At 46.2% G+C, this 12,589-nt stretch overlaps 1 protein-coding gene across 2 annotated transcripts in view; it reads right to left on the bottom strand.

Annotated features, from left to right (window-relative positions):
- Window positions 1-11,687, bottom strand: part of ApepP (Aminopeptidase P) — a 192,469-nt gene extending 180,782 nt beyond the window's left edge. For both annotated transcript variants that reach the window (XM_067760141.1, XM_067760142.1), the window contains exon 1: window positions 11,255-11,687. In XM_067760141.1, coding sequence (XP_067616242.1) covers window positions 11,255-11,660 — 406 coding nt within the window. In that variant the 5' untranslated portion in view covers window positions 11,661-11,687. The remainder of the gene's footprint in view (window positions 1-11,254) is intronic.
- Window positions 11,688-12,589: the final 902 nt, after the last annotated feature.

Genomic DNA, 12,589 nt, shown 5'->3' with positions numbered 1-12,589 from the left:
ACAACAACATAAAGAAACGCTCATGACTACATACAAAGCAATTAGCCAGCCGATTACGTGCTACGCGTCGCCCATATGGTCGCCAAGCCTAAAAATCACCGACTGGAAGAAACGACAGGCCTGCCAAAATACTGCTCTCAGAATCGCCACGGGCTGTCTTCTTATGTCCCCAGAACACCATCTGCAAATAATGATCCGAAATTGAATTTTAACATGCATATTTCATCTATAGCCAACAAAGCTTTGGGTTTACTTGGATTTGTTAAAAGATGGGCTAAAGAGTTCGATGATCCGTACCTCACTAAGGTTCTTTACACATCGCTGGTTCGTCCAATACTCGAGTATTGCTCATGCGTTTGGTCCCCTGTTTCTCAAAAGCATATAAAGCGTCTTGAGTCAGTTTAAAAGCAATTTTTGATATATTTGCATTGCGCGGCCTTAATTGGGACTCAAGTCTCCACCTTCCTCCATACAGAAGTAGACTTCTTTTTATTAACTTACCCACTCTGGAAAATCGGAAAATATTACTGGGGGGTATTGTTCATCCATAAGCTCATTATTGGAGAAATTGATTCCGCGGACCTCCTCAGCCGCTTGTTTTTTGCGGTTCCCCCTAGAGTATCCAGACACTACGTTCCTTTCTATTTACCCCTTTGTCGACGAAACTTTGCTAAAAATAATCCTCTTCTTATCTGGTGCGCGCACTACAATGACTTGTATAGCTGCATCAGTCTTCAATGTACTTTTGCCACTATACGTAATGCAATACTTGCCTATCTAATTTAAGAGATACAAGCTAATTTAATTTGCCGGCATTTTATTCCTTCGATAAAAAACAGGAACTATTTCGCTTAAGGATGGAGGAACATTTATCAACATGTATCATTAAGAAGGAACAAGACAGTACTGTGTTGATTGGAATCTGGTGCATTCCAACAACGCAAAAAACATGCTTTTTCATGAGTCACTGACCGGAATCGTATGCATTCCGGCAGTATAATCTTATGAGTCAGGCATCGAGCTGATTGGAATCCGGTGCATTCCAACAACACAGGTCATGTTACTTTTTTATGCCTTGTGATGGCGTATCCTCATTACACTACTCTTAGCACTGCCGGATTCCCGTGACATGCTGACTGGAATCTTGTTGCATTCCAACAGGGGGATTGGAATCCACTGCATTCCGATATCATGCTGAGCGGAATCTGATGCATTCCGCCAGTATAAGATTTCGGCATAAGATCTTATTTCTACTCATATTTCTTATTATTATTATATTTTGAAATTAAATAGTAATGTTCATTAATATTTCTTTGTTTGTAATATAACATTGTTGAAATCTCGATATATCTTAAATTTTATCTTTTGAGTTGTATATTTATATATCTTTTATATTATGCAGTCGACCATAGTTTGTCGTCGACTTTAAATAATAAATAAATAAATAAATAAAAAATAATGAGGCGAGAATACTCCCCATCAGGGAGAGAAATGAGATGCTGACCAAACAGTTCCTGTTGAACACCCAGAAACCTGGGCATCCCAACAGACATCTGATTGATGAACCAGCACCGCCTAGGGGCTTAAGGAGTCATCTCCGTAAGCATTTTGAGGAAATACGGCACCTGAGAACCCAGCCGTATGAAGTGAAAAAACACAAGCAGGTCCTTGGTGAACTCCATAAACACGCGTCGGACCTTTATGCCGGGAATTGCCCGGTGAATCCAGTGCTTAACGAAAATTGTCCAAAACTTGCGGAAGAGGAATGCATACTCCCCAGGGAAGCGCGTGTCACTCTTGCTCAACTTCGTTCTGGATACTGTAACAGGTTAAACTCTTACCTATCCAGAATCAACCCCGACATACAAAATGTATGCCTCGCTTGCAAACGTGTCCCCACATGACACCAACCATCTCTTCAATTGTAATGTGGAACCAACGCCTCTAAAACCCCTTTCCTTATGGTTCACCCCTGTTGAAACGGCAAGTTTCCTTGGACTCCCGTTAGAGGATATTGATGACAATTTGTGATCGGTCGCGGCTATTAGGTGGGGCGAGCATTGCTACAACAACAACAACAAGAGGACGTGCTTTCCGCAAGGTCATTGCATCCACCAGTTGTTGTTGTAGCAGTGCTTCGCCCAATCCAATAGATCTGACCAATCACAAATTGTCATCAATGTCCTTTAACGGGAGTCCGAGGAAACTTGCTGCTTCAACAGGGGCGGACCATACAGATAGAGGTGTTAGAGGCGTTGGTTCGACATTACAATTGGTGTCATGTGGGGACATGTTGAAAGCAGGGCATCCATTTGGAATGTACGGGGTTTATTCTGGATAGGTAAGAGGTTAACCTGTTACAGTATCCAGATCGAAGTTGGGCTAGAGTGGCTCGCGTTTCCCTAGAGAGTGTGCGTTCCTCTTCCGCAAGTTTAGGGTATTGCTCTTTGAGTACTGGATTCACCGGGCAATTCCTGACATAGACGTCCGACGCCTGTTTATGGAGTTCACCAAACACCTGCTTATGTTTTTTGGCTTCATGCGGCTGTGTTCTCAGGTGCCGTATTTCCTCACGGAGGTGACTCCTTAAGCCCCTGGGCGGTGTTGGCTTATCAATCAGATGTCTTTTGGGATGCCCAGGTTTCTGGGTATTCAACAGAAACTGTTTGGTTGGCATTTCACTTCTTTCCTTTATTTGGAGTATTCTCGCCTCATTATGGAGATGCTATTCTGGGGTCATAAGGAGACAACCCGTGGCGGCTGTGAGGGCAGTATTTTGGCAGGCCTGTAGCTTTTCTTTTAGTTTTGGCGACCATATAGGGGACGCGTAGAATGCAATCGGCTTGCCAATTGCTTTGTATGTGGAAATGATCGTTTCTTTGTTGTTGTTGTTGTTGTAGCAATGCTCGCCCCACGTAATAGCCGCGATCGATCACAAATTGTCATCAATATCCTCTAACGGGAGTCCAAGGAAACTTGCCGTTTCAACAGGGGTGGACCATAAGGAAAGGGGTGTTAGAGGCGTTGGTTCCACATTACAATTAAAGAGATGGTTGGTGTTATGTGGGGACACATTGCAAGCGGGGCATACATTTTGTATGTCGGGGTTGATTCTGGATAGGTAGGAGTTTAACCTGTTACAGTATCCAGAACGAAGTTGAGCAAGAGTGACACGCGTTTCCCTGGGGAGTATGCGTTCCTCTTCCGCGAGTTCTGGATATTTTTCTTCAAGTACTGGATTCACCGGGCAATTCCCGACATAAAGGTCCGACGCCTGTCTATGGAGTTCACCAAGGACCTGCTTGTGTTTTTTCGCTTCATACGGCTGGGTTCTCAGGTGCCGTATTTCCTCAAAATGCTTACGGAGATGACTCCTTAGGCCCCTAGGCGGTGCTGGTTCGTCAATCAGATGTCTGTTGGGATGCCCAGGTTTCTGGGTATTCAACAGAAACTGTTTGGTCAGCATCTCATTTCTCTCCCTGATGGGGAGTATTCTCGCCTCATTATGCAGATGGTGTTCTGGGGACATAAGAAGACAGCCCGTGGCGATTCTGAGAGCAGTATTTTGGCAGGCCTGTAGTTTCTTCCAGTGGGTGGTTTTTAGGCTTGGCGACCATATGGGTGACGCGTAGCACGTAATCGGCTGGCTAATTGCTTTGTATGTGGTCAAGAGCGTTTCTTTATCTTTTCCCCAGGTACTGCCAGCAAGGGATTTGAGGATTTTATTACGGCTCTGAATTATCGGAACAATTGCGGTTGCGTGCGCACCAAAATGTAGATCCTGATCAAATGTCACACCCAAGATTTTGGGGTGTAGGACAGTCGGTAGCGTAGTGCCATCGACGTGGATGTTCAATATGGTCGACATTTGGGGCGTCCATGTTGTAAATAAGGTCGCGGAAGATTTTGTCGGTGACAATGCCAGGTTTCGCGAGGCGAAAAAACTGGAGAGATCAGGGAGATAGCCGTTTATTTTATTGCATAGCTCATCGATCTCTGGGCCTGGGCCTGTGGCCATTATTGCACAGTCATCGGCGTAGGAAACGATTGTGACTCCTTCCGGTTGTTGTTGTTGTTGTTGTTGTTGTAGCAGTGCTTCGCCCCACCTAACAGACGCGACCGATCACAAACTGTCATCAATATCCTCTAACGGGAGTCCAAGGAAACTTGCTGTTTCAACAGGGGTGGACCATAGGGAAAGGGGTGTTAGAGGCGTTGGTTCCACATTACAATTAAAGAGATGGTTGGTGTCATGTGGGGACACATTGCAGGCGGGGCATACATTTTGTATGTCGGGGTTGATTCTGGATAGGTAAGAGTTTAACCTGTTACAGTATCCAGAGCGAAGTTGAGCCAGAGTGACACGCGTTTCCCTGGGGAGTATGCGTTCCTCTTCCGCAAGTTTTGGATACTTTACTTTGAGTACTGGGTTCACCGGGCAATTCCCGGCATAAAGGTCCGACGCCTGTTTGTGGAGTTCACCAAGGACCTGCTTGTGTTTTTTCGCTTCATACGGCTGTGTTCTCAGATGCCGTATTTCCTCAAAATGCTTACGGAGATGACTCCTTAAGCCCCTAGGCGGTGCTGGCTCGTCAATCAGATGTCTGTTGGGATGCCCAGGTTTCTGGGTATTCAACAGGAACTGTTTGGTCAGCATCTCGTTTCTTTCCCTGATGGGGAGTATTGTCGCCTCATTATGTAGATGGTGTTCTGGGGACATAAGAAGACAGCCCGCGGCAATTCTGAGAGCAGTATTTTGGCAGGCCTGTAGCTTCTTCCAGTGGGTGATTTTTAGGCTTGGCGACCATATGGGTGACGCGTAGCACGTAATCGGCTGGCTAATTGCTTTGTATGTAGTCATGAGCGTTTCTTTATCTTTTCCCCAGGTACTGCCAGCAAGGGATTTGAGGATTTTGTTACGGCTCTGAATTCTCGGAACAATTGCGGCTGCGTGCTCACCAAAATGTAGATCCTGATCAAACGTCACACCCAAGATTTTGGGGTGTAGGACAGTCGGTAGCGTAGAGCCATCGACGTGGATGTTCAAAATGGTCGACATTTGGGACGTCCATGTTGTAAATAAGGTCGCGGAAGATTTAGTCGGTGATAATGCCAGGTTTCGCGAGGCGAAAAAACTGGAGAGATCAGGGAGGTAGCCGTTTATTTTATTGCATAGCTCATCGATCTGTGGGCCTGGGCCTGTGGCCATTACAGTGCAGTCATCGGCGTAGGAAACGATTGTGACTCCTTCCGGTGGTGAAGGTAGCTTAGATATGTAGAAATTAAACAAAAGTGGGGATAGGACACCACCCTGTGGCACCCCTTGTTTAATTCTCCTTGGCTTTGATGTTTCGTTTCTAAATAGCACCGATGCCTGCCGACCACCCAGGTAATTTGCGGTCCACCTTTTAAGACATGGGGGAAGGGTAGACCCTTCCAGGTCTTGCAGTAACGAGCCATGGTTGACCGTATCAAAAGCTTTTGATAGGTCTAGCGCTACGAGTACTGTTCTATGGTGGGGGTTTTGATTTAAACCGCAATTTATCTGGGTGCTAATGGCATTTAGCGCGGAGGTAGTGCTATGGAGTTTTCTGAAGCCATGCTGATGGGAGGCTAGTTGCAAATTTGCTTGGAAATAAGGGAGCAAAATGGCTTCGAGCGTCTTTGCTACTGGCGATAGGAGAGATATCGGACGATACGCCTCTCCTATGTTAGCTGGTTTACCAGGCTTTAGTAGCGGGACCACCTTGGCCATTCTCCATTTCTCGGGTATGACAAAGGTGGAAAGAGACAGGTTGAAGACCTGCGCTAAATATTTGAAACCCTCTTTCCCTAGGCTTTTAAGCATCGGCATGGCAATGCCGTCTGGGCCCACTGCTTTGGATGGTTTAGCACGACCAATGGCGTCCTCAACCTCTTTAGCGGTGATGGTGATTGGTGACGCGCTGAATTTGTGTTTATGTGCGTGTCTGTTGGTCCTCCGTCTAACTTTGTCGACCGTAGAATGCATTATATATTGTCGGCAGAAAGCGCTCGCGCATTTTTTCGCGTCCGACAGCACTTTGTCGCCAAAGGCGATGGAAACTTTGTCTTTGTGCTTAGTCGGATTCGATAGGGACTTTACGGTGGACCAAAGTTTACCCACACCGGTAGAGAGGTTACAACCTCTTAGGTGCTCCTCCCATTTCGCCCGCTTGTGATCATCCACAAGCAATCTGATGCGTTGGTTTATATCCCTTATTTGGGGGTCGCCTGGATCAAGCTGCCTTATAAGGTCACGTACTCTCGCTAAGTTTGCGGCCTCCGCCGGGAAGTGGGGCCGGATTTCGGGAATTCTCCCGGCGGGAATGAAACGTGCCAAGGCGGATTCAATGACCTTGCGGAAGGCACGCTCCCCTTGGCGGGCATCAGTCGGGATAGGGAGGGCAGCAAAGAGGTTGTCTGTAAAGGATTTATATTCTTCCCACTTTCCTTTTTTAAAGTTTATGAAAGTGCGTTTTTCGGTGACGTTGAAGTCGGCGGTACGCTCGAGCGAAACAAGTATAGGCAGGTGGTCGGATGCCAATGATACCATCGGCTGCCAGTTGACGCAGTTTACGAGTTCTGCGCTCACGATTGAGATATCTGGCGAACTGTGACAGCTTCCTACCATACGTGTGGGGGCGTCTCCGTTTATTGTGCAGAACGTCGTTTCTTCTATTTGATCCGCCAACATCTCGCCCCTACTGTCCGCCCGCAAATTTGAATGCCATAGATCATGATGGGCATTGAAGTCGCCTAAAATAATGCGATTGTTTCCAGTGAGTAAGGCTCTGATATTAGGGCGGTATCCACCGGGGCAACAGGTGGCAGTAGCTTAGATATGTGGTGAAGGTAGCTTAGATATGTAGAAATTAAACAAAAGTGGGGATAGGACACCACCCTGTGGCACCCCTTGTTTAATTCTCCTTTGTTTTGATGTTTCGTTTCTGAATTGCACCGATGCCTGCCGACCACCCAGATAATTTTCGGTCCACCTTTTAAGACATGGGGGAAGGGTAGACCCTTCCAGGTCTTGCAGTAACGAGCCATGGTTCACCGTATCAAAAGCTTTTGATAGGTCTAGCGCTACGAGTACTGTTCTATGGTGGGGGTATTGATTCAAACCGCAATTTATCTGGGTGCTAATGACATTTAGCGCGGAGGTAGTGCTATGGAGTTTTCTGAAGCAATGCTGATGAGGGGCTAGTTGCAAATGTGCTTGGAAATAAGGGAGCGAAATGGCTTCTAGCGTCTTTGCCACTGGCGATAGGAGAGATATCGGACGATATGACTCACCTACGTTAGCTGGTTTCCCAGGCTTTAGTAGCGGGACCACCTTGGCCATTTTCCATTTCTCGGGTATGAGAAAGGTGGAAAGAGACAGGTTGAAGACATGCGCTAAATATTTGAAACCCTCTTTCCCTAGGTTTTTAAGCATCGGCATGGCTATGCCGTCTGGGCCCACTGCTTTGGATGGTTTAGCGCGACCAATGGCGTCCTCAACCTCTCTAGCGGTGATGGTGATTGGTGACGCGCTGAATTTGTGTTTATGTGCGTGTCTATTGGCTCTCCGTCTATCTTTGTCGACCGTAGGATGCATTATATATTGTCGGCAGAAAGCGCTCGCGCATTTTTTCGCATCCGACAGCACCTTATCGCCAAAGGCGATGGAAACTTTGTCTTTGTGCTTAGTCGGATTCGATAGGGACTTTACGGTGGACCAAAGTTTACCCACACCGGTAGAGAGGTTACAACCTCTTAGGTGCTCCTCCCATTTCGCCCGCTTGTGATCATCCACAAGCAATCTGATGCGTTGGTTTATATCCCTTATTTGGGGGTCGCCTGGATCAAGCTGTCTTATAAGGTCGCGTTCCCTCGCTAAGCTTGCGGCCTCCGCCGGGAAGTGGGGCCGGATCTCGGGAATTCTCCCGGCGGGAATGAAATGTGCCGAGGCGGATTCAATGACCTTACGGAAGGCACGCTCCCCTTGGCGGGCATCAGTCGGGATAGGGAGGGCAGCAAAGCTGCTGTCTGTTGCAGATTTATATTCTTCCCACTTTCCTTTTTTGAAGTTTATGAAAGTGCGTTTTTCGGTGACGATGAAGTCGGCGGTACGCTCGAACGAAATAAGTATGGGCAGGTGGTCGGATGCCAATGTTACCATCGGCTGCCAGTTGACGCAGTTTACGAGTTCTGCGCTCACGATTGAGATATCTGGCGAGCTATGACAGCTTCCTACCATACGTGTGGGGGCGTCTCCGTTTATTGTGCAGAACGTCGTTTCTTCTATTTGATCCGCCAACATCTCACCCCTACTGTCCGCCCGCAAGTTTGAATGCCATAGGTCGTGATGGGCATTGATATCGCCTAAGATAATGCGATTGTTGCCAGTGAGTAAGGCCTCGATATTAGGGCGGTATCCACTGGGGCAACAGGTGACAGGAGGGATAAATAAATGTAGATGTTGATGATTTCTAGATTTGCATCGCCTGACCGGACAGATAGGCCTTGACGTTCTAAGACATTGTCCCTGCGGTCGATGCCAGGATCAAATATATAATATTGCACAGAGTAGTGTATAATAAACGCGAGGCCGCCTCCATTTCCGCTCTTGCGGTCTTTCCTGTGGACATTATAACCAGAGCAGGTCTGCAATGCAGATCTAGCTGTGAGCTTAGTCTCTTGAATCGCAGCAGTGCGGATGTTGTGCGGCTTCATGAAATCGACTATCTCCGTAATCTTCCCAGTTAGTCCATTATAGTTTAACTGCAGAATTCTGAGGGGTGACTCCGCCACTTTAGGGGTAAGTGACGGGTGACTACGCCTAGGTTGTCGAAGGCCAGGACGCAATTGCTGTTGTGGCCTTGGGACTGGGCGCCCTTGGGCAAGCATTGGGGTACCCGGATTTGGGTTTGCGACCTGGCAACATGGCGCGATGAAACCCGTCGAGGGGTTGCCGTCGCGGAGACCAGAACATCTAGGAAAGTGGCACCACCCAAGGCAGGAGCTGCATTGAGCGGATGTCGCAAACCTATATATTCTGTGCTGGCAGACGGTGCAAACGGAGGCAGGGACTAAGAGTCTGTTTCCCTGACCTGCACGATTGCTGCCAGAAAAGAGGGGGGGGGGGGGGGGGGGGGGGGGCTTAGGGGTAGACTACGGGACGCCCTTGGGCGTGAGCAGCAAGGAGACACAAAAGATTTATAAAAGTTACGTGGACGTCGGGTTTTGGGATCAAGCCCAGAACAACCTGTCCGATGCAACCATCCCTTGCACGAGACACACTGAACAGAGTATGACCGTCCTAAAAATATTCTTTTCTGGCAAATGCAGCAAAACCATTTCTCAGGACCGGGGTCAGGAGACGGACCCGGATTGGGTTCGATACCTTCCCGGAGTAAGAGAATATGTAGGAGTCCTGCTGCAAGGAGCTGCTGGGACGATGACAATTTGTGGGAGGGACGAAACAAATTAAATGGGGTCACACTGAAATGACAGTCCTTGGTCGGGAAAAATCCCGAGTCGCTCCGGTACCTAGAACCGACTGCCTTGGGAAACGATCGTTTCTTTGTCTTTTCCCCAAGTAATGCCAGCAAGAGATTTGAGGATTTTGTTACGGCCTTGGATTTTCGGTGCAATTGCGGCTACATGCTCACCAAAATGTAGATCCTGAACAAACGTCACACCCAAGATCTTGGGGTGTGGGACAGTCGGCAGCGTAGTGCCATCGATTTGGATGTTCAAAATGGCGACATTTGGGACGTCCATGTTGTAAATAAGGTCGCGGAGGATTTAGTCGGTGATTCCAGGTTTAGGGGGCCAAAAAGCGTGAGATATCAGGGAGGTAGCCGGTTATTCTGTTGCAAAACTCATCGATCTGTGGGCCTGGGCCTGTTGGCATTATTGTGCAGTCATCGGCGTAGGAAACGATAGTAACTCCTTCTGGTGGCGAAAGTCCTTTGATATGTAGAAGTTAAACAAAAGTGGGTATAGGACACCACCCTGTGGCACCCCTTGTTTAATTCTTCGTTTTGATGTTTCGTTTCTAAATTGCACCGATGCCTGCCGACCACCCAGATAATTTGCGATCCATCTTTTAAGACTTGGGGGAAAGGTAGATCCTTCCAGGTCTTGCAGTAACATGCCATGGTTGACCGTATCAAAAGCTTTTGATAGGTCTAGCGCAACGAGTACTCTTCTGTAGTGGGGGTTTTGATTTAAACCGCAATATATCTGGGTGCTAAGGGCATTTAGCGTGGTGGTTTTCTAAAGCAATGCTGATGACAGGTTAGTTGCAAATTTGCTTTGAAGTAGGGGAGCAAAATTGCTGCCAGCGTTTTGGCTTCTCGCGATAGGAGAGATATCGAGCGATATGACTCTTCTGGCTTCCCAGGCTTTAGTAGCGGGACCACCTTGGCCATTTGCCATCTTTCGGGTTTGACAAAGGTGGGAAGGGGCAGGTTGAAACCCTCTTTTCCTAGGCTTTTAAGCATCGGCATGGCTATGCCGTCCGGGCCCACTGCTTTAAATGGTTTAGCTTGATGAATGGCATTCTCAACCTCTTTGGCGGTGATGGTAATTGGGGACGCGCTGAATTTATGTTTATGTGTGTATCTGTTGGCCCTCCGCCTAACTTTGTCAACCACAGAATGCATTATATATTGTCGCCAAAAAGTGCTCACGCATTTTTTCGCTTCCTAGAGCAGTTTATCGCCAAAGACGATGGAAATTTTGTCGTTGTGCTGGAACGAATTCGACAGGGACTTTGTGGTGGACCAAAGCTTACCCACACCGGCAGAGAGGTTACAACTACTCAGATGCTCCTCCCATTTCACCCGCTTTTGTTCATCCAAAAGCAATCTGATGCGTTGGTTTATATCCCTTATTTGGCGGTTGCCGGGATCGAAATCTTCCGGCGGGAATAATGCGGGCGGAGGTGGGTTCAATTACCTTGCGGAAAAACTCCCGACGTAGTTTTGCGTAGACCATCTTTCTAGTTCCAACTCCGACCAAAACGATTTCAGCGCAAACCACTTGTGTACACAATTTTTGTCTTGGTACAACAAAATATCAAAATTACAACCACATAAAAGTTTGAACTGGAAATGTATGTATTAAGAATGTCAAGCTGTCGTATAGAATTACCTCTTTATCTTTCCCGATATTTTCAGGCGCTTATTAATATACGACCATATAGTTTTGCTACAAACAAAGAAAAGTGGAATTGTGTTACCTGCAGATTTTAATTGCTTTTGAAGAGGTTTCCACTGGCGATACGAAAAGAGAGTTGGGTCCACACCTACGTTACTGTGCCTTGGAATATTTCCCGTTAACCATTTACCAATCGACGGCGTATTTGGTAAGCCATCTTTCATAAGCTCCCAGCTAGAATTCATTTGTTTTTCAGCTTGTTGATAATACCTGCCGTCAGTCCACATTATAGCCTTGTCGTATGTAACAACAGCTGTACCAGCAGACCCATTAAATCCACTTATGAAGGCTCTTCGCGCATCATGTTTGCAAATATATTCATTTTGATGGGCATCTTCCGTTGGAATAATATATGCAAACAAGCTTTGAGGTTTAAACCCTCTCATCAAATCTCGCAATTTTTCTAAAACTTCTGCGCTGCCTTGCATGGTTAGGGATGAAACTAGAACTGGATTGAAGAATCGATTTTTTTTCTAGAATCGTTCGATTTTTTTAGCGTTCGAAGTTTTGATAATCTTACAGTTAAAGCCCCGACACATAAGCACTTTTTCATATAGATGTATTTAACACATGCATGTGTATTATAAGTAGATGATAGCATGCATTTTTATTGAGAACGGTACAATGAGCGACACTGGCGCCATCTGTTATTGAAAAGTAGCCATCTCCCAAATTTTGTTACAAGCAAAGCATAAGAAGAATGTGACATTTGTTTTGGTTAAGGGTGTTGACACACTTTGCAAGTAAAATTATTTTTCCCACTGGTTGGTAAATTTTCTAACTTTTTTCGCAGGTAAAAACTGTAATATAAAAATGAATACGACACAAAATATGTTAGCAAGTATCTTTGTTGTAAGGGGATAATGTTTATACCAGTGCTTCGCCAAATTTTGTATGTGAATGGGCAAGACGTAATAAACTTCAATTGCCACGTCTGAAGTTCCTTCATATATACAAACGCAATATCTTGGTTGATTGTGGCGATGTTATTGGAATGCATAAGCTTGTGTTAAACGCATCTATATGAAAAGCGACATTGTGGCATCGCCTTTATAATAGGTACAATTTAATATTAGCCGTGCTTTTTTAGGGTTGGATTTTATATAAGGTCCACGATTTTCAAACTTTTGTTGATTTTGAGGGGCAGAGGGGATCCTAAAAATCACAAAATTATCATCCGAAGCTCTAGGAAACTCTTAGTTTATGAAATATAAGCTTTTTAATTTCCAAATTTAGTAAAATATCGACTTAAGTCCTGCACTTAAAATTCGGGTCGCACATGTCGATAGCGGTATCAAAAGACTCGTATTTGCGTCAAGTTTCAGAATCCGAAAGCAGAAACTATATTTTTTTATCT

Source organism: Eurosta solidaginis, chromosome 1 (genome assembly GCF_040869045.1).
Source record: "Eurosta solidaginis isolate ZX-2024a chromosome 1, ASM4086904v1, whole genome shotgun sequence".
Classification (NCBI taxonomy): Eukaryota; Metazoa; Arthropoda; class Insecta; order Diptera; family Tephritidae; genus Eurosta; species Eurosta solidaginis.
Note: the sequence above shows the minus strand (reverse complement) of the source record. Positions and strands in the feature narration are given on the sequence as shown.